Below are 18,139 nucleotides of genomic sequence, written 5' to 3' on the forward strand. Positions count from 1 at the left end.
TCTCTTATGGCTTCACCAGCAATCCAATTTCTCTCTCTTTCTAAATCTTTCTCTCTCTAAAACCAATATCTCTCTCTCCCTACAATTTCATTTCTGGTTTATCCCTGAAGATGCATTGTTGATCTGTATCTTGAATTCTTGGTCACACCCATTTCTTTAGTTTTCTCAATTGTGAGTTCACTCTCTTCCAATTTGTTTTTTTCATTTTCCTTTAACTTTCTCAATGTAAAGCTTTGATTTTTATTGTTTCCATAGCTGGTAGCTGATTGAAATGGAGTTGGGTTCTCAGTCTAGGCTCTGTTTGGTTGTTAAGAAACTAAAGGGGGTTGAAATAAGCAAAGATATGAACAGAAAACAGAATTCTGGGTATAGTTTATGTTTCTTGGCATCAACTCTTTATGTTAGTCATGTAAGACATCTAAAGTTTGAATCTTTATACTGTATATTGGAAATTGAATTTCTTAATTATAATATATATCTTCATGTGTAAAATGTGAATTAATGGGGCTGTGTTTGTAGATTTGCTACTGCCAATCCTTGTTTGTTATCCGAACAAGCTAGGATGGGGGGGGGGATTAAATTCTTGAATTGTAGAGTTGATTATGAGATTGAAATTGATTCAATAGTTATATTAGGTTGGTGTGATATATTGTTGGGAGGCTTTTGATTGGGCTTTTCAGGTTCGGTGTTCTTTTCTCTCTGCTTCATTTGTGGTGACCAAACAGTAGTGTTTTATAAAAGGAACTCAACAGGAATTAGGCTGTAGCTAACCAACAAACGATCGTGTTCCTTATGCTGCACGATCATCTGTTAAGATTTCTATTGATCTTTTTTTTTTTGCTCTTTTTCATCTACTGCAGTGAAATAGCCCCAGTTTTTGTTTGCGGCTATTTTAAAGTGATTAAAGAAAATGGATTGATAATTCTGCATTAAGTTTAATGCTTGGTATCTGGAGCTTCACGTCGGGGATTACAAAATGATGATACATGTCTTGGTGATTGTGAATTGCCCCTACAGTGACAAATGCATTCTTGATGATGCCAAATGCTTGATGCTAGATGGTAGCACTACACCATGCCTACAAGCTAATGAAAAGAACTGTGTTGACATTGTAGACACTGCAATTTGGAGGGTGTTTAAGTTTCACTAAGAATTGTTGACTGTAGTCTGTTGCAAACTCACAAATGGAAAGGTAAGTTTCTTTCCAGTACAGTGAGCTGAGTAGATTGATCCGATTTATATCACATTTTATCTATCCTTGTGATCTTATTTGTTTCAAATTTTTTTTCCAGGTACAAAATTTTGGAAGAGCTTGGTGATGGAACTTGTGGTAGTGTATATAAGGCACGTGATTGGAGAACAAATGAGATTGTATGTCTCTCCTTACAAATAATCTAATGCTTCTAGCGATATTAATTTAGCTTCACCTGTCAGTACTAAATTGTGGAAGAATTCTTGTTAACTTTTTGATTGGATGCTATGATGGTTATCAGTTATTCTGAATACCGTCATTTATTTTATTCTTCTCTTCTCAGGTTGCTGTCAAGAAGATGAAGAGAAAGTTCTTTTTCTGGGAAGAATACTGGAGATTGCAAGAGATTAAGGTATACTCGTGGTCACTTTGCATGGTTCAGTATAGTTGAGCCACTGCCTCTTTTTATGAGTTTTCATATGTTATAGGTTGTCATTATGTCTATCCGACTTCCATTGTTACTGATACAATTAAACATGTTTTTCTCAGGTCCTCCGCAAATTAAATCATCCAAATATCATAAAGTTAAAGGAAGTAATTAGGGAAAACAACGAGGTGTTCCTTATTTTTGAGTACATGGTGAGGACCTTTTTGCTTCTCATTGTCTGAATTTTTTTTTTTCAATTATAACCTTCACTCAAGCAGAATTGTATCATGTTCTTAATTTGGTTGTTAGCTGAATCACGGCTTATCAAATAAATATAAATTAGGTAATTTGTGTCTGATTCTAAACTTTACTTTTACAGAACTATAATTTGTATGAAATAATGAAAGAACGACAAAGACCCTTTTCAGAGGATGAAATTAGGAGCTTTATGTCTCAACTACTGGATGGACTTAATCATATGCATAGAAGGGGATATTTCCACCGAGATCTAAAACCAGGTATGAATTTTCTGTCATTGTTGTGCTCTCAAATCTCAATCATCCGAGTAGTTTGAACTTTTTACATTGTATGTTAATTAACATTAATAATTTTGTTTCCCATAAAGAGAATTTGCTGGTGACAAACGATATTCTTAAAGTTGCCGATTTTGGATTGGCTAGAGAAGTGTCATCAACGCCTCCTTATACTGAATATGTTTCCACACGCTGGTGAGTCATATGGTTCGTCTTATATTGTGTTTTCTTATTGAGAACATGTCCATGCACAACTGTGGGTGCACGTCTGCGGGTGAATGGTGCTGCTTGTGTTTGCATGTGTATACCGCTATGCAGACTAATAGTATTGTCGTTTCATGGTGCTTGTGGCCATCCTAGGTATCGAGCACCGGAAGTCCTGTTGCAGGCCAAGTCATATACTCCTGCAGTTGGTAATCGTCTTCTTACTTTTCCTCCTTCATCGCACCTTTGTTGATATCTGTACCAAAAAAAAAAAAAAACTTCTGAGGTTATTAAAAGTGTTGTCTTCCTGTGATTAGGCTGCAGGAGGTTTTCCTATATTATGCTTGACTATCTCTTGGTTTTTTTTCTTCAACTGATGGTTAAGAAATACAAAACAATATGCAGACATGTGGGCAGCAGGTGCAATCTTAGCTGAGCTTTTTACTTTGTCCCCTATTTTCCCTGGTGAAAGGTGATTATATCACTCCCACATCTGGCCAATTGACAAATTCATTTAGATTATTCTCCTGAAATAAGAGAGCCTCTCACTACTTCTTACAAAAACTATTTTTTCTCAATGGACAGTGAAATAGATCAGCTGTACAAGATATGCCGTGTACTTGGTACACCAGACTTGACAATCTTCCCTGAAGGAACAAATATATCTCGATTATTTGGCATTATCAATTTTGAAAAGGTAAGCTTTTGTGATGACCTCTTTATTAGTGTTTCCATGTGTATTTGGCTTCCACTTATCATGTCTTTCTTGTGAATAGATCTTGCCTGCAGATCTCTCTGATATCATTCCAACTGCAAGTGCAGAGGCTATTGATTTGATCACGGTAGGAGTTGTTTATATAGTTTGCTTCTATTAATAATTACAATAAAAATTTGTTAATGCTTTAGAATTCAATTTTCTCTTGATAATTTGTATAATACTTTACTATTGTATCCTTTCTGTCTGTAGAAACTCTGCACATGGGACCCATCAAAGAGGCCAACTTCAGATGAAACATTGCAACATCCTTTCTTCCATGTAATATATCTTTTGAACTATTATTTTTTGTCTTTTATATTAGTTAAATGCAATCCTATATATGTATCAACTGACTGACATACAATATATAGGTGGTCTGGGTTCATCGTTCACTGCATGATCCACTTGACCTGAAGCTAAGTAACACAGGTAGGGTCTTGAGCCTCTCTGTTTCTTTTCAATTTGTATACCTCCCGTATAGTAGTGTCTATTACTAAATTTTTCAATCTTTTTGGTTTTTGACTTCTCTGGTGTATTATTCATAGGGACAAAGCCAACACTTGAGTTAAAACTGTCGGACTTTGGTGCTGAACCTGAGGATTGCTTTCTTGGCTTGACGTTGGCTGTGAAACCCAGTGTTCCAGACTTCGGTAGATTTCATTATCCCTCTTTTTCGTACATCACTACATGTGTATTTATGTTTGGCTATGGGTAAACTAAAATAAATCATTGCACAAGAGTTTAATTTAGATGCAATCATTACGTGCTGCCATGTTCGTAGGTAGCTTTTTTGTTTCTTTTTGTGATATTTCTTTGATCCAGTTATGTTTGTGTTGGCCCTGCTTTATTTCAAGCCCTAGGGACTAATTGTCTCGATGGTCAACCATATCATCATTTGCTATAAGCCGAAAATGCTGCACTTCTTCCCACATGATACTGGTGAACATTCATCAAATCTTGCAGAATCAATTTTGACCCATCAAATGTTGAGGAACTATGTAACCAATCACGAGACCTTAGTTATTAGTTATTACTCGTTAACATAGCTCTTAGTAAGTGTTGGAGCATTCCTGTAGTAACTCTGCATTTTTTATAAGTTCCTGGAAGTACTATCTCTGGATACTTTTATCTGTCCGTTGATAATGTTAGTGGCAATTTCCACATTGATGACTACCTTCAGTAGCATCTAAAAATTCCTGAATTTTAGCCCTTAATAGGTCTTCATCTCTCCATAGATTACCTCTTGATATATGTAATGAGTTGCTCTTATGAAACCCCTTTACATTTGTTCATATTACTCTGCTATAATGTCATACTGCCCAATATCTTTTGGTTAATAACTATCTAATTACTGTTATTCAAAGTCAAGTTAATGATAAGCATCATCAATCCCAGAATTGTGGTGATTAAAAAATTCATTCTTGCAGCCATTTTTATAAATCTTTCTGTTTTGGGTTTCCCTTGCAGTTTAATCTTGCTTCAGAGAGCTACATTCATTCGTCTACTTGATTGTGTTATGCAGATGTGGTTCATGATGTATCTCAGCATATAGAGGAGGTGAGTGGAACTATTTCCACAGGAACTTCTCCACCAGAGACAACTTGGATAGGCCTCTTTGCCATTCGTTTTTTGGGACATATTATTTCTCAGAGAATTAGAACCGAGTCAACCAACTAATAGAAAATTGACTGTAATTTGAATTATGTTGATTTCATTTTGCAGGATGCACTATTTTGCTCTGGTTTGGAAGATCATTCAGCACGGTCTGGTAACTATTTTGGTCCTTTCTCCAGTCATCCCTTTTAGATTAATAGTCCTCCTTTAATTAGGAAGGGGAAAAAGCTTAGTATCTGCTTGTACGTTTGCAATGCAATAATAATTTCCCCTGAAGATAAATATGAATTAGGTAGCTTACTCTACTGCTGTAAAAATTTATAATATAGGCTATCGAAAATTTTTTTTGTTTATACTGCAAAAGAACGTGGCTTTGAGTAAAAATGGGATAAAAGAAGGAAAATCTGCCTTTTCTTGGATTACTTTTTCGTCAAACTCTAATCTGTTGCTGTTCCTGTTCCTGCTCCAGTATTTTGGTCTCTAATGCCTCCTGGTCAAGGTGGAATATGCGCTCCAGTTGAGCCTTCGTTTTCTTTGTCATTCAGGTCAGTTCACATTTAATATAGACAATAGTTGATCGTTGCTATGACACAACTGGTATATGTAATTAAAGACTTACAGCGAACATATTTTCATATTGGGTTTTGCTTTGGATATTTTGTTTTGGTAAGAACCTATATCTTTTGGGTTGTGTGATCTGCCGACAAAATCAATCTAATTTAGTGTAAAGTTTATACATATGATTGAGCCTTATTACTGGTGGGCAATTTAGAAACGCTTAATCAAGATATTGTTGCGTTGAGTTATTTTAAATATATTATACCATATTTCCTTATTTTTTTTGTCTTGCAACTAAATAGCATGCCCCGTGTACCAAGCAAGGGTGAAGTGTTCAAGATTATACTCTACTATACGTTCCAGTGCAGTAGGGAAGGGAATATGACCGATTGAAAGCAATGATAGACCATTATCATGATTGTATAATTGTACTTGTCATATAAAATTCTGATAAAATAATGATTAACATTCGCACTTCACAACTTCCTTTTCCGCAGTTCAATTCAACATCCATCAGTCAGAGTTCCACAATCAGCAGGGTACCCCATGCCATCTTTGCAGTCTAACATCGCAGACGGTCCATTACTAGCAATGTCTTCTCCCTTCCAGCAAAGTCATTGGCACTGAGTGATTCAAGGCAATAAAACTGATGAATGACCCAAGAACGTGGACTGAAACTTATTTGATCTGTTAATACAAAGGTTTAATGAGCACAGTATAGTGTTGTACATTGGACATGAATACATTTTTCAGGCAATGAATTTGTATCTTTTACACCAAGTGCTTGTTTGCCTGGTGTTTTTCCCATATGAATTTCGCGAATTTACAACTGGAACACCTAATAGTATTCAGTTGGGCAGATCAATTGTACTATTAGATATACTTTTTGAATCAGAGCCAGACTCAAGACATGATTATATAAATTTCATTAAGCTTTTCAACCGATTTCTTGAACCTTTATACTCTTCTAAGTCTGGCCTTGAAAACTTGTTCAGCAGTCAACACTCGAAAGATTGATGTAAATTTACCTCATTTTATACCATTCAAAATGAAAAGAATTTAAGAATCTTGATTGCGTGATAGATACGAGAGTGCGTGTGATCAGTTCCACGTTCAGTCTCTATCAACAACATTTTTTTTTTTAGAGTGGTTCAACTTCTATAAAACCCTTTATACTCTCCAAGACTTAACTCACAAGTTAAACAAAATAAAATTCGATTCCCACCCAAACAAAAAGAAGAAAGGAACCACCGTGAGTCTCGTCTCTGTAATCTGAAACTGCAAGAGAGCACTCATGGGTGGTGGTAAAGCCAGTCCTCCTGGTAGTGGTAAGCACAATTTTTCCGTTTAAATTTTGTAACTTTGTGTTCTGGGTGCCCCAAAGATTGCGTCTTTCGAGCTTTTGACATGTTGGGTCAGTGACACAGTAGATGATTTCAAACATACAGTTGCAGGGGATGAAGACTCCTCACTGGACCAGGACTCTTCCCAGCTTTCTTTTCCTCTTCTCAGGTTCCGAAAGTTTTCAGCTTTTTTGTTTACTCCCTATTTGATCATGTTTTGTTCTTGTGTTATGTCAATTATGCATGATGGTAACATAGGTAGAAGTAGAACCCATATTTCAATTTTTCTGTTTAAAGAGTTAGTGAGTTATACTGAAGAAAGTGGAATTTGGGTTTGTTGTGAATTTTTCTGAGAGTGGGTGTTTGGTGGAGCAGGAGTGAATTGAGCATGGAGGATGAAGATGGTGCTGTGGATAAAGATAGTCGGAGTGGTTCGGTGTTTAGGGACTATAGCAGACTGCGTGATTGGGAGGCCAAAGAGAGGATGAGGGAAACTGTTTATAGGAAGATTATGCAGAGTGGTGAGTTATCGTCGGTTCAAGGCAAACATTTGAAAGAGGCCAAGGACAAAATACTGAGGTAACCAACCTGTCACATTAAGATTTATGTTGATAAAAACATTTAGTATTGTCATTGGATTGTTTGTGTGTAGATATCGCTTATTTTATGGACTTTGTGCTGTTTATGATGCATGATGGCCAGAATGTTAGTATGGTTTGCTTTAACTGATTTGGTGTTCTTGAGTTTTACAGCTACACCCCTGGGGCATGGATTGAGGCTACAGGTGGCATGAAAAGGAGGGACTATGATGTGCCAAAGACGACAACACTATTGTTGGTTGGTCCAAAGGGATCCGGGAAGAGTAGTCTTATAAACAGAATATCAAAGATGCTTGAAGATGACAAGTTTGCATCAGAAAGAGCACAAGTCTCATGTATGATACTAGTCATGTTTTCTGCAAAATGGTATGCACTTGCGCCATGTGTTATAGTACAACCTCACCTTTTATTTTTTGCGTGTGTCAGACAATTTATCTGTTGGAGATGGAACCCTTTTCCTCCGGGAATATATGATGCCGAGAGATTCAACTTCATTTTGCATCTATGATACTCGTAGTCTGTCAAGTGATTTAGCAGAAAACATAGGAATGCTGAGACATTGGATGGTGGATGGTGTTCGTCATGGGGAGCTTGCTATTAGGTTTGAATTCTTAAGTTTGTGTAGCCTTTCATTTGAGCACACGAATTTGTCATACTTTAAGCATTTTCAATCTATGTGAATTGAATATCAGGGATTCAGACAGTCAAAGTTGGAGGACTGCCATGATACACGAAGCTCATGAAAAGGATCATCTTTCTAGTGCGGTCAGGAAGGTTAACTTTGTCATATTTGTTGTTAATGGCCTTTCAGTTCTGAAATCACTGGAAAGTGATGAAGATGCTGAGATTCAATACTCTCATCAGGGGATTGCTTCCGTGTTCAACTGCCGATTCCTGGCATTTAAAGGTATTATTAGAAGTTGATTTTTCATGACTCATTATTACCTTTAGAATTACATTAGTACAATAGTACTAAAGTAATGGGACTTTGTGGAAACGTGAATTAAAGAGGCATTTACTATCCATCTGTAAATTCATTTTGCTAGATGATAAACCTGCTGTTGTTATTACTCATGGTGATCTACTTTCACATGATGAACGGGCTCGTGTTCGTGTTCATTTGGGAGAACTATTGGGTATTCCACCCACAACTCAAATATTTGACATCCCAGGTGAGTCTTAAATTTAATTTATTAGTTATTACTCTCTACCATCTAATATTAGGTTAATGAAAATGTATAAATTTAATTATAATTCGTGATAGCAGAAAGCAGTGATCCAGTAACTGACTCCACAACAATTGACATGTTGCGCTATTCACTTGAGCATGCAGAGAAAAATTTTACTCAGAAGAAAAAGGTATTTCCTTTTCCCATGCACTGGCTTTCAGATTTTATGTTTCATGAATCGGTCTCTGATAGAACCTTAAACACATAATCAGTCATCTGATGAAAGCTAAATCTGACTTTGGGAAATCAAAGAAGCTTTTCTGAACGGCTCTCTGGTTCTGCTTCTCCTGATTGTGGTTGACTATTGATTATATGCAGGTTTTTACTATATCACTGTTGCCATGTATGCTCCTGTTAATGCTTCTTGGAACTGTCATCAATTTATGGTGTATGTATCATCATGCACACATTCAGCAGTTTCCTTCGACCCAATCAGGTATCGAGCACTGTCAGTGTCCCCAAGCACATTTTCAACACTGTCATTATCCTCATGCTTATTTACAGCATGACCAAGGCCCTTTTTCTGGAGAACATAATCAGAAAGAACATTTGCGTGAAGAGCACATTGAGCAAGACAATTTGCCTGAAGAACACATTCAGGAAGACCTTTTTCCCCAAGAACAGGTTCGACAATACACTTTTCCACTAGAGCAGGTTCAGCAAGACGTGTATCCCCAAGGACAGGTTCGGCAGGACTCTTTACCCCTAGAACAGGTTGAGCAGGACACTTTGCCCCAAGAGCAGGTTCAGCAAGTCTCTTTGCCCCAAGACCATGTTCAGCAAGATCTTTTGCTCCAACACCATGATCAGCATGATCCTTTGCCCCAAATGCACATTGTTCAGCATGATTGTAGCCCTTCAAGCGAAATGCTTACTCAGCATGGGCCTTCAACCTCGTTGACCTCTTCAACTTCCTTGCCCCTTACGGCTCATTCACCTCCTTCAGTCCCTTCTGGTCATAAGGACGGCGGCTCTTTGCCCCAGGAAAGTATTCAGGACGGCGGCTCGATGCCCCAAGAAAGTATTCAGGATGCCTCAGTGCCCTCTTCTCCCCAAGAACCTGGTCATCATGACACTCCACCCTCTATTCCCCTGCAAACTCCTCTTCATTATGGTCCTTTGCCTCGAGTGCAAGCAGAACTTGAGAAAATTAAAACCAAAGCTGAGAAATTTAGGACAAAACTTGATTGGAGTAAAATCCGTCATTTGTATCTAGATGAAGATTCTAAGATACATGTTGATTGGAAGAAGATTCGAGGTTTGTATCTAGATGAAGATTCCAAGATGCGGATAGATTGGAATAAGATTCGAGGTTTGTATCTTGATGACTGAGACATCACTGATGGCTGCATCCAGTTTGACTAGAGCGCCCATGTTTGGTTGTTTTGCATATTGTAGCCCAGAAGCAAACTTGCTAGATGATATGATATATATCAACTTTAGTCGTGCGCTGTTTATCTTTTGATAACCAAGTTGTATACATATTCGCACTGCCTTCGTCTTACTGGGTTCTTGTTCCTTGTATATTTTGGTACAAATATAGCACTCGTGGCAAACACTGCCTGATCTTAGTAAGTAAGTTTTTTGGTCCTTCATAGCAGTTGTGGCGTTACAATTTGACTATAATTTAAGATGTAATAGGAGATTCTCTTTTTTAAACTTATTTCTCTTTGCACATTGTCCATCTTCTTGAAAAAAAAAGGCTCTTTCAATATTCAAACTTTGACTGCAATGAGCTGCTTGGGACATAAGCACCTCTCCTGGTAGTGGCAAGTCGCAATCCTCTTCTCATTTCTTCCTTTTGGCAGCTAAATGATCAAACATGGATTTGGGCATGTGGATTAGTGACATTAACACACTAATATTAAGGACGAACTGTTTTCAAATGCCTAGTATGCAGATTATGGGGAAGAGTATTCTACCAAAATCACATCTCCACATCTCAGGTACCTAATACGAATCTTACTCTCTTGATAGCTATTGCTCTCACCTGTTTGGTGGTTGAGGTAAAAGTTCATCGTACAATCACCAAAGATGCAAATGATTTGACAGCTCTAGACATCAGCTAGAAGCCAACAATTTTTCATTCGCAGGAGATCACATTTGTCAAAGCAGTATGGGGGCTATGTTGTTAATATTAATGAAACCTACAATTTGAGCAAGGTAAAGAATATCATGTGCCAGATAGGACCTTCCATGGTCGACAATTGAAGATATAAAAGTATAATTGGTACAATCAATATCATTTGTATTCCAGTGAAGGACATGGAAACAATCTCTGAAGCAAAGACGAGCCTTGGAATCTTGCAAGGGTATAATGCTACATATAATAGTTGAAACAAAACAAAACAAAACTTTAGGATCCTGTGTTATGAGACCACGGGCATTCGGATAGTTAGGTGTAAACTTCCATACCAAAACCCAAAAATGAACTAGACTTCGATTGGCTACAGGTCATCCTTTAAAAATATCATATAAACTTATGGCTGAGCAGCAGAAACGACCAGGACATGAACTGAGTTGAAATGAATTGATATTTAAAGATGAATTAGGATCACGGTCCTGCAATGGCATTGTTTGGGAGGCTCTGCAAAAACTTGGCCCTTGCGGCAGAGTCTGTTGAAAAACTACCCAGTACTGCGATTGTAGCTGTGCTACTTCCAAACTTCTCAATCCCTCTAGAGATCATACAGGTATGGTTAGCCTCCACAACAACTATCACATCTCCACCTGAAAGTGATGATACAGTTTCTGCTATCTGCCGTGTGAGTCTTTCCTGCACCTGGAGCTTAAAACCGTAGAAACACACAATCGATTGTAGAAGAGACTTTCCAATGGGAATAGATCCTTCCGTGCACATATATCCTATATGCACGACACCATAAAAGGGAAGCAAATGATGCTCACACTGAGACCACAAAGACAAGTTCAACTCAGATTGGATTTGCGTTCCTTTGGAGCTATCTCCATTGGGATGTAAAGGATCCACCCTAGCAGAAACAAACCCATTCAGCTTCATATCCAAATTACAATTCTGGAAGTTCATCAACCACTTCACAAAACGAGCGGGTGTTCCTACAAGCTCCTTTCTTAATGGATCTTCACCCAGTGATCTAAGAATTGAAGCTACAGCAGTAGTCATTCCCTGATTGGTTGATTCGATCTTAGAGACAGCATTACCACTGCCTAAAGATCGAGATGGACACCAAGTGCTCGAGTCTCTCGAGCAAGTCTTCTGCACATCTATGCCCCTAAATTTCAGAAGACTCAAGAAATCTGCCCAAATATCGGCACTTTCATTTTCAAAAGCTCCGGAACCTGAACTGACCAGCAATTTTACCCATCCTTGGTGGTTTGAGTCGAGAAAAGCTGATTCTAAATTTGGGAAATGAATGTGTGAACACTGGAGAATGACGGCAACACCAGCTGGTTTAATGCCAGAGTGCAGGGCTGAACATACTTCATCTGCAAGACGCTGAGGCTCTTGCAAACGTTTGCCAAACACGTCCGCTACTCGAGAGAGTTTGCTTAAGCCTACAACCCGTTGACCTGAAGGGACATAACCCACATGACATTTAACCTGGAATGGTAACAGACAAGATTCGCAATAGGAGAAGAGATCCAGATCTCGAACAACCACAAGTCCACCAGCTCCTCCAGCGTGGCCAACTGCATTATCCAGGCCAGCTTCAGGGAATAAAGCACCTTGCACAATTTCCTTGACCTTTTGTCTATAACCTTGATAAAAAGATAATTATCAAAATCAGTACATGTTCTAAATTACTTTGACGTGAATAGTATAAATATCACCATCTATTTTCAAACAAATATATATATGAATTCGGAGCATGCTCAGTGCTGCATAAAAGAAACAACCCAATTCACTTGTCGGTAATGTATGCACACGTATGCCTGCTATGAGCTTAACCCCATACAGGGTACAATTATGATAATTACTCTACCCTACAAGGCGACAAGTAGAAGTCATTCTTGATGCTTTTGATAGGCCTGAGGAAATAGAAGTAGAAGGGTTGGGGTGCATCCAAGATCTCCATCTAGCTACAGATAAATTAGCTACAGTTGGACAAAGACTAAAAAAAAAATTTGACAACAGATATCCCTTCTTATTTGATTGAATTATCATACCATTACTTCCACATTTAAAGATACGGTTTTAACATGTAGATAGATAATCCCAGCAAAATTGCATATAAATCCTTCAAACGTAATCATTTTACGATGGCATTACATTGTGGAGTGGTGTTCTATCTGTCTGGCAATCCAGCTGAACAAACAAGAATAATAACTTTAATAATGGATAAACAACTCCTAAAACCATACACTACCCTCACCATCTACGGCAACACATACTTCATTTACACACTAAATACATGTCAAGCAATTAGTTCTAGCCAACATAGAAAGTTTAGAGTATCCAACCTTTGACAAACTTGAAGAAAATACTACACCAAACCAACTACCCAAATCTAAAGTTCGGTAGCTACCAACAACAACTAATCAAAGGAGTTGCCCGAATACGATAAAAACGAACATTTAGATTGCTTACAAAAGGGGTGTAAACCCAAAACATAATTAAAACAAACATAACTCTTTCTGAATCGTATCAATAAGCATTAACTTGGTACTTAGCTGAGCTAATGAAATGCAAAGTGAATAGTTAGTTACCCTTTGTCCCTTCTCTAAGGGCCTTGGCAACACGAAGAGGTGTCTTCTTCAGACCTTCTCTGTTCACATCCTCCCCAAGACCCTGCATGAGAACTCTGACAGCATCCTCAATAGCTCTGCTCTCAGGTTCATCATCAACACTCAGCTCAATACAACCATTCTCAAGTTCCGAACAGAAATGACCCTCATCCAAAGCGCCCATTGACAGCAGTACACCGACCCAGATCCCCAAATCAACCCAAGACCAAATCTTTGACACAAAACAGCAACAACACACGAAACAAAGAGAAACCCAGATCACCCAAATAACACGAGAAACACGAGAAGTAGAAGCTAGCTTGTTGGAGATACAAAATGGGAAGGCAAATGAGGGGAAGGGCTTAAAAGGGTGTGAGAACGAAACGTAGGGTTGGAGTTGTTATTGGAATATGTGGATCTTCTATGAGGAATCTCTCATCGGAATGTGGGACCCAATCAGGGGGGAGGAGGTGTGGTTCAGTACGGGGCCGGTGTTAACCACAGGGCTGGCTGCCTCTCTCGCTTTTTTTCGTTATCTCTTTTCTCTAGTTGTGTCTGCTCTGTTTTTTGTGTGCTAAATATAGAGACGGATGTGTATGGGGGGAGATTTGACGCTTATAGAAGTGAGTCGGAAGATAACGAGAAAACCAAACCCACATGGTAAAGACCGTAAGAGTTGTAACAATCACACACCAACCCACCACCACCACTTGCCACCAACGAAAGAAATTGGTACTTCAATCTCTCACCCACCGCAGATCCCGGATCTCTACTACTTTGGTGTAATTGTGTAAATGATGTAATGATGCTATGATGGTCAAATATGTATTCTTCTTTTGTACCCCTTTCTGTATTGTAAAGGTTATTCTATCTTTTGTAGTCGTCAAAGGTTTCATGGAAATCTTTGTAATTTTCTGCTTTGTGGACCTGAGAGAGAGAGAACCATTGATGTCATTGTAATGTGCCAAACAGCCAAAGGATCCAACCTCTGTACATTGTACAAACTACAAACTAACATGGCAATGATGGCATCACATAGATAGAGAGACCAATGTATTTGCTTTATTTGTACCCACATACATTACTTAGGTAAATAAGGTAACCATATATGAATCTCAACAATCTTTGGGTCAAGGCCTCTATTTATGTAAGTACTACAATGATAGTGTTTGTTACTAGCGTACATCAATGGTACACTGTTGTATGGATATTTCATCCAAGGACTAAAATATCGGCGATTGTGGATATATTCATGGTCCAAAAAATAGAAATTTTGGTAGAAATATCGGAAAATATTGATAAAAATTATGGAAATATGTAGGTATATACTATGTATATATAAACATTTTAAATATAATCTTAAGACATATATGTAAGTCTATTAGATCAACTATCTTCTCTATTTCAAAAGTAGATAATAAAATAATATTATTACGTATCATATACTAGTTATGTAAATTAAATTTATATAATCTAAAGTGAATTATTAATTAATTATACATTGAGTTTGCTACTTAATATACAAAAACACAAACTAGAAAAAAAAATTTGATAAACGTCTGTATAAATTATAAGATTGTATTGATTAACAAAAAGTGTCTAGCAGAATTGGTAAGGTGGTTGGGATCTTTGATTACCTCAATTTGAATTTCAAGGATGATGGTTTTTAGAGGTGGCAAGTGGGCCGAAAAGTTCGAGCCCGTTCTTGGCTCGGCACGATAAATCCATGGGTCGGTCCGTTAAACACATAATTATATATTATTACATAAATATTTAAACAATTATAATAATGAGAATTGAATATTAAACCTTCTACATATAAATCTCTTGATTATTTCATTATTTTAATTATATTATATCACAAATATAATTAAAGTAGTGATAAAAAGTCATAATTGTAACATATGTGACGTTTTAAGAATAAAATTATCAAATGTGTTGTATATTTGATTTATTTTACTATTCTAAATAGTTATAGAAAACAAATATTTTAATTATATAAATGTTTAATGTTAATTGTGTCTTATAATGCTAATAGGCCGGGCCGACCCGCTTTTTGACCCAACAAGAGTCCGGGCCTGGCCCGACATGGACTTGAACCGTGGACCGAGCCGGGCTTAATATTTAAGTAAATTAGCCGACTAGAGGCTGACACGAAAAATAAATGAGCCAGCCCGAAAAAGGCACGTGCACGATTTTGGCCTGTTTAAAATAGGCCGGCCCGGCCCGTTTGCCACCTTTAGTGGTGTTAATCCTTCTTATTTTTCATGTCTTTTTATGCAACTTGCAAAAGACAACTTGGGCCCAAATTGGATACCCTACGAATTACTGATCCATGATCCAAGAGATGTATAAAGAATACTAACTATTAATTTGTAGTATGTTTTGTTTCTGGGATATTTTTTTTGAAAGAATATGCAGTTCATATACCCTGGGTTCCAAACTCCTTTAAAAAAAAACTATTTTTTTGTTTCAAAGGATTCATATCTATATATTTGGTGTATAATCTTTTTTTCCTAGCCACTTCCCCAAAATTGGAGATGCAAGCAAAGTTAAGGATTGTGTATTTAGATTAATAAGGTGTATGAAGATCGTATGATGACACTAAAGAGCAACAACTACATGGTTATTGTTATTGTCTATTTGTCCTTAAAATGTCTTTTTCATGAGTTAACCAAATCAAATAAAGGTAGAAAAAATTGTGGAGGTATACAAAGCAAATGAAAAATATTAGAGGTGTAAATGGAACCCCTAACAAAAAGCTCAGAAGTGAGAACCAATTCAAAAAATAATAATAAAAAAAACCGAGAAGCCAATACTTTGTGATGAAAGTTATGAAACCTCCTATAAATCCCTAGCTGAGCGTAGCTTAAGAAGAAAAACAAGTATGTTTTCGAACTACGATACCCTTCTCTCTACCTCCACCGCCAAAAGCCTCCAACTCGAATTCCCTCCCTCTTCTCTCACGGCCGAGTGCAATCGGCTCCGTCGCTGCGTCTCAGTTTAGGAGAGGTTGTTTTCCTTTATGTTTGCTTTTTGTTTCCATTCCACACACTGATTTGCCTCAGGTCTCTGAGTTCGTCGCCAGAGTTCTTGATGTTCGGGGGTTTGTCTGCTGCTCCCATCTCCTTGCTCCAGATCTGCATTTGGCCTGTGTAGTTCTATCGATAACCTTTTGGCAAGGCTGTGTGTGGTTTTTCCTATGGTTTGTCGTATAAAGTGGGCGTTCGGATTCAAGTCCGGTAACTCAACTCGAAGGCGACTGATTCTCGCCCTTCGTGGGCCTTTTATGCCCTCGTGGCTTTATCTCATGCGCTTCTTTTGTTGGAAGTGGTGGGCGCTCCTGGTACTTCAATGGCTTCGGGGCCTATCACTCTTTTTCCAGTGGAGGTTGCAGCTTCTCCCACCATGCGTGGATGAACTAGTTTTGGGTTTGGACTATCCGAGGTTCTGGTAAAGGGCCTTGATTGTCGAAAATCCCGTGTTCGGGTTCAAGCTGCAAGGCTGGTTACAATCATGTTCTTCTCTTTTCATTTCCTGTTGTATTCATGTTTTTTCTTATTCTGTTGTTTTCTTTACTTTGTTGTGTCTTTACATATTTCCTTGCTGAAATCTGATGGATTGTTCATTCCTGTTGGATATAATCTCAAACTCGTTGTACTTCCTTTTTTAGTGAATGAAGTAATCTTTAATAAATAAATAAATAAAGAAGAAAAGCATGTTAATTATTTTTAAACAGAGCAAAATACAGTTGGGTTAGATTGGCCAACCTCCTTCCATTTTAAACAAAATTCATGGATCCTCCGCACGGTTACAGACCTCTGATGCCGTGGTTACTCCACCATCCCCACCACCACCCCTTAATAATCCACCCTCACCGCCACCACCACCACCACGTTCGACCCAATTTCACATCCTTCCCTCAAAACTGACAACAAGCTATTCCCATTCCTTTCCCAAACCAATCAAATCCCCAAACCAATTTCACATCCGATTACAATCCTAACCCACAGTAAGTAGCTTCAAACTTCTGATAAAGACGAATGGTTTGTTTCAAGCAGGATATTTCAGGCGCAGAATCATGAAGATGTTGCGTTAGAAGAGGAAGAGGATGATGACCCAATTTTTGTCTTAACAGATGAATGGAAAGAGTTTTTCGCAAAATCTGAAGCCAAGAGGAAACTAGGTACATACCATTTTGTTGTTATATAATCTCAGAGATTCTGACTTTGATGTCTGATATTTTGGTTTGGTTTGATTTACAGAGAGGAAGCTGACCAAAAAGGGAAAGAACTCAAAGTAGTGTCTCAAGAAGAGTGAAGTGAAATCCTTTTTAAGGTTACGATGGGTTATGAGTTGAATTGGCATATTTGGTGATATATGTTTGACTCTGGTATGGTGATATCAGTTTGACTGTGATCCCATGTTACTATGTTAGGATCAGTATTTTTTGTAGACATTTTCATTGTGGTGTGGAAATGATAGATTGAAATGTACTCGAGTGCATTGCATTTTCCCAGCTAAAGGATCGTAATCAATCAACATGAGTGTTGTTCAACATGGTAGTTTAACTATTGATATACATTTATAGTTAGAACTTGTAGTATTACTGAGATTACAAGTATTTTACTGCCATGTAATAGGTTTCAGTAGTTTTCTTAATTAGCTAGCATGAAACTTCGGGGATCATTCTGTGTTTTCTAGACAATGCTAATATCTTCATTGATTTGTTCTTCACCTGCCAAGGATTTTGTGCTTTTCATCAATATTTAGGTCTCTTTAAATCTGTTCTGAACTATTTTTGTCCAATATGTGCTAAAATTAGTGTATCGCCACGCCGAGAACTTCACATCAGTAAACAAATAGAAGGTATTGCTCTCTCTATACATATAGGAATGAGATGAAGGGAAATGTCTGATATAGAGTGGTATAATTTTCTCCTAGTATGCTAACAGCTCATGTGTTACTAAAGCACATCA

At 37.7% G+C, this 18,139-nt stretch overlaps 3 protein-coding genes and 1 long non-coding RNA gene across 8 annotated transcripts; 3 read left to right on the forward strand and 1 right to left on the reverse strand.

Moving 5' to 3' along the window:
* LOC126782745 (serine/threonine-protein kinase MHK) lies at nucleotides 1-6,150 on the forward strand. Of its 3 annotated transcripts, none has more exons than XM_050508055.1 (18): nucleotides 1-171; nucleotides 861-1,192; nucleotides 1,293-1,371; nucleotides 1,536-1,604; nucleotides 1,742-1,831; nucleotides 1,999-2,137; nucleotides 2,245-2,347; nucleotides 2,513-2,565; nucleotides 2,762-2,828; nucleotides 2,942-3,053; nucleotides 3,133-3,198; nucleotides 3,324-3,392; nucleotides 3,485-3,542; nucleotides 3,659-3,763; nucleotides 4,636-4,670; nucleotides 4,836-4,881; nucleotides 5,197-5,272; nucleotides 5,783-6,150. In XM_050508055.1, exons 2-18 carry the CDS (start codon nucleotides 1,185-1,187, stop codon nucleotides 5,910-5,912), a joined length of 1,305 nt encoding a protein of 434 aa, XP_050364012.1. In that variant the 5' UTR covers nucleotides 1-171; nucleotides 861-1,184; the 3' UTR covers nucleotides 5,913-6,150. The 3 variants fall into 3 exon arrangements, with proteins under 3 accessions (XP_050364012.1, XP_050364013.1, XP_050364014.1); XM_050508056.1 differs by having other exon boundaries at nucleotides 1,018-1,192; XM_050508057.1 differs by having other exon boundaries at nucleotides 1,116-1,192.
* Nucleotides 6,151-6,492: 342 nt separating this feature from the next.
* On the forward strand, nucleotides 6,493-10,119 carry LOC126782739 (uncharacterized). Of its 3 annotated transcripts, XM_050508049.1 has the most exons (10): nucleotides 6,493-6,613; nucleotides 6,734-6,797; nucleotides 7,004-7,207; nucleotides 7,381-7,562; nucleotides 7,654-7,828; nucleotides 7,920-8,134; nucleotides 8,274-8,399; nucleotides 8,492-8,586; nucleotides 8,775-9,714; nucleotides 9,769-10,119. In XM_050508049.1, the coding sequence occupies exons 1-10, from the start codon at nucleotides 6,580-6,582 to the stop codon at nucleotides 9,786-9,788; spliced, it is 2,055 nt and encodes a 684-aa protein (XP_050364006.1). In that variant the 5' UTR covers nucleotides 6,493-6,579; the 3' UTR covers nucleotides 9,789-10,119. The 3 variants fall into 3 exon arrangements, with proteins under 3 accessions (XP_050364006.1, XP_050364003.1, XP_050364004.1); XM_050508046.1 differs by having other exon boundaries at nucleotides 8,775-10,119; XM_050508047.1 differs by having other exon boundaries at nucleotides 8,495-8,586; nucleotides 8,775-10,119.
* Nucleotides 10,120-10,634: 515 nt separating this feature from the next.
* On the reverse strand, nucleotides 10,635-13,785 carry LOC126782744 (GTP cyclohydrolase 1). Its single transcript, XM_050508054.1, has 2 exons — nucleotides 13,143-13,785; nucleotides 10,635-12,194 (listed from the first exon to the last, which is right to left on the reverse strand). Exons 1-2 carry the CDS (start codon nucleotides 13,342-13,344, stop codon nucleotides 11,011-11,013), a joined length of 1,386 nt encoding a protein of 461 aa, XP_050364011.1. The 5' UTR covers nucleotides 13,345-13,785; the 3' UTR covers nucleotides 10,635-11,010.
* Nucleotides 13,786-16,080: 2,295 nt separating this feature from the next.
* Nucleotides 16,081-17,897, forward strand: LOC126782761 (uncharacterized). The gene is made up of 2 exons (XR_007670805.1): nucleotides 16,081-17,346; nucleotides 17,426-17,897. It is a non-coding gene; the product is annotated as an uncharacterized LOC126782761 (long non-coding RNA).
* Nucleotides 17,898-18,139: the final 242 nt, after the last annotated feature.

Source organism: Argentina anserina, chromosome 2, assembly GCF_933775445.1.
Source record: "Argentina anserina chromosome 2, drPotAnse1.1, whole genome shotgun sequence".
In the NCBI taxonomy this organism is placed as follows: domain Eukaryota; kingdom Viridiplantae; phylum Streptophyta; class Magnoliopsida; order Rosales; family Rosaceae; genus Argentina; species Argentina anserina.

What these genes read in the sequence shown, in the direction of transcription:
- LOC126782744 (XM_050508054.1), bottom strand. Translation starts at nt 13,344, where the DNA reads ATGGGCGCTTTGGATGAGGGTCATTTCTGTTCGGAACTTGAGAATGGT. An exon ending in CCTTAGAGAAGGGACAAAGG is followed by an intron (nt 12,195 to 13,142) that starts GTAACTAACTAT and finishes CTTTTTATCAAG; the next exon opens with GTTATAGACAAAAGGTCAAG.
- LOC126782739 (XM_050508046.1), top strand. Translation starts at nt 6,580, where the DNA reads ATGGGTGGTGGTAAAGCCAGTCCTCCTGGTAGTG. An exon ending in GCCAAGGACAAAATACTGAG is followed by an intron (nt 7,208 to 7,380) that starts GTAACCAACCTG and finishes TGAGTTTTACAG; the next exon opens with CTACACCCCTGGGGCATGGA. An exon ending in AGAAAGAGCACAAGTCTCAT is followed by an intron (nt 7,563 to 7,653) that starts GTATGATACTAG and finishes TGCGTGTGTCAG; the next exon opens with ACAATTTATCTGTTGGAGAT.
- LOC126782745 (XM_050508055.1), top strand. An exon ending in AGGCTATTGATTTGATCACG is followed by an intron (nt 3,199 to 3,323) that starts GTAGGAGTTGTT and finishes TTCTGTCTGTAG; the next exon opens with AAACTCTGCACATGGGACCC. An exon ending in TCGTTTTCTTTGTCATTCAG is followed by an intron (nt 5,273 to 5,782) that starts GTCAGTTCACAT and finishes CCTTTTCCGCAG; the next exon opens with TTCAATTCAACATCCATCAG.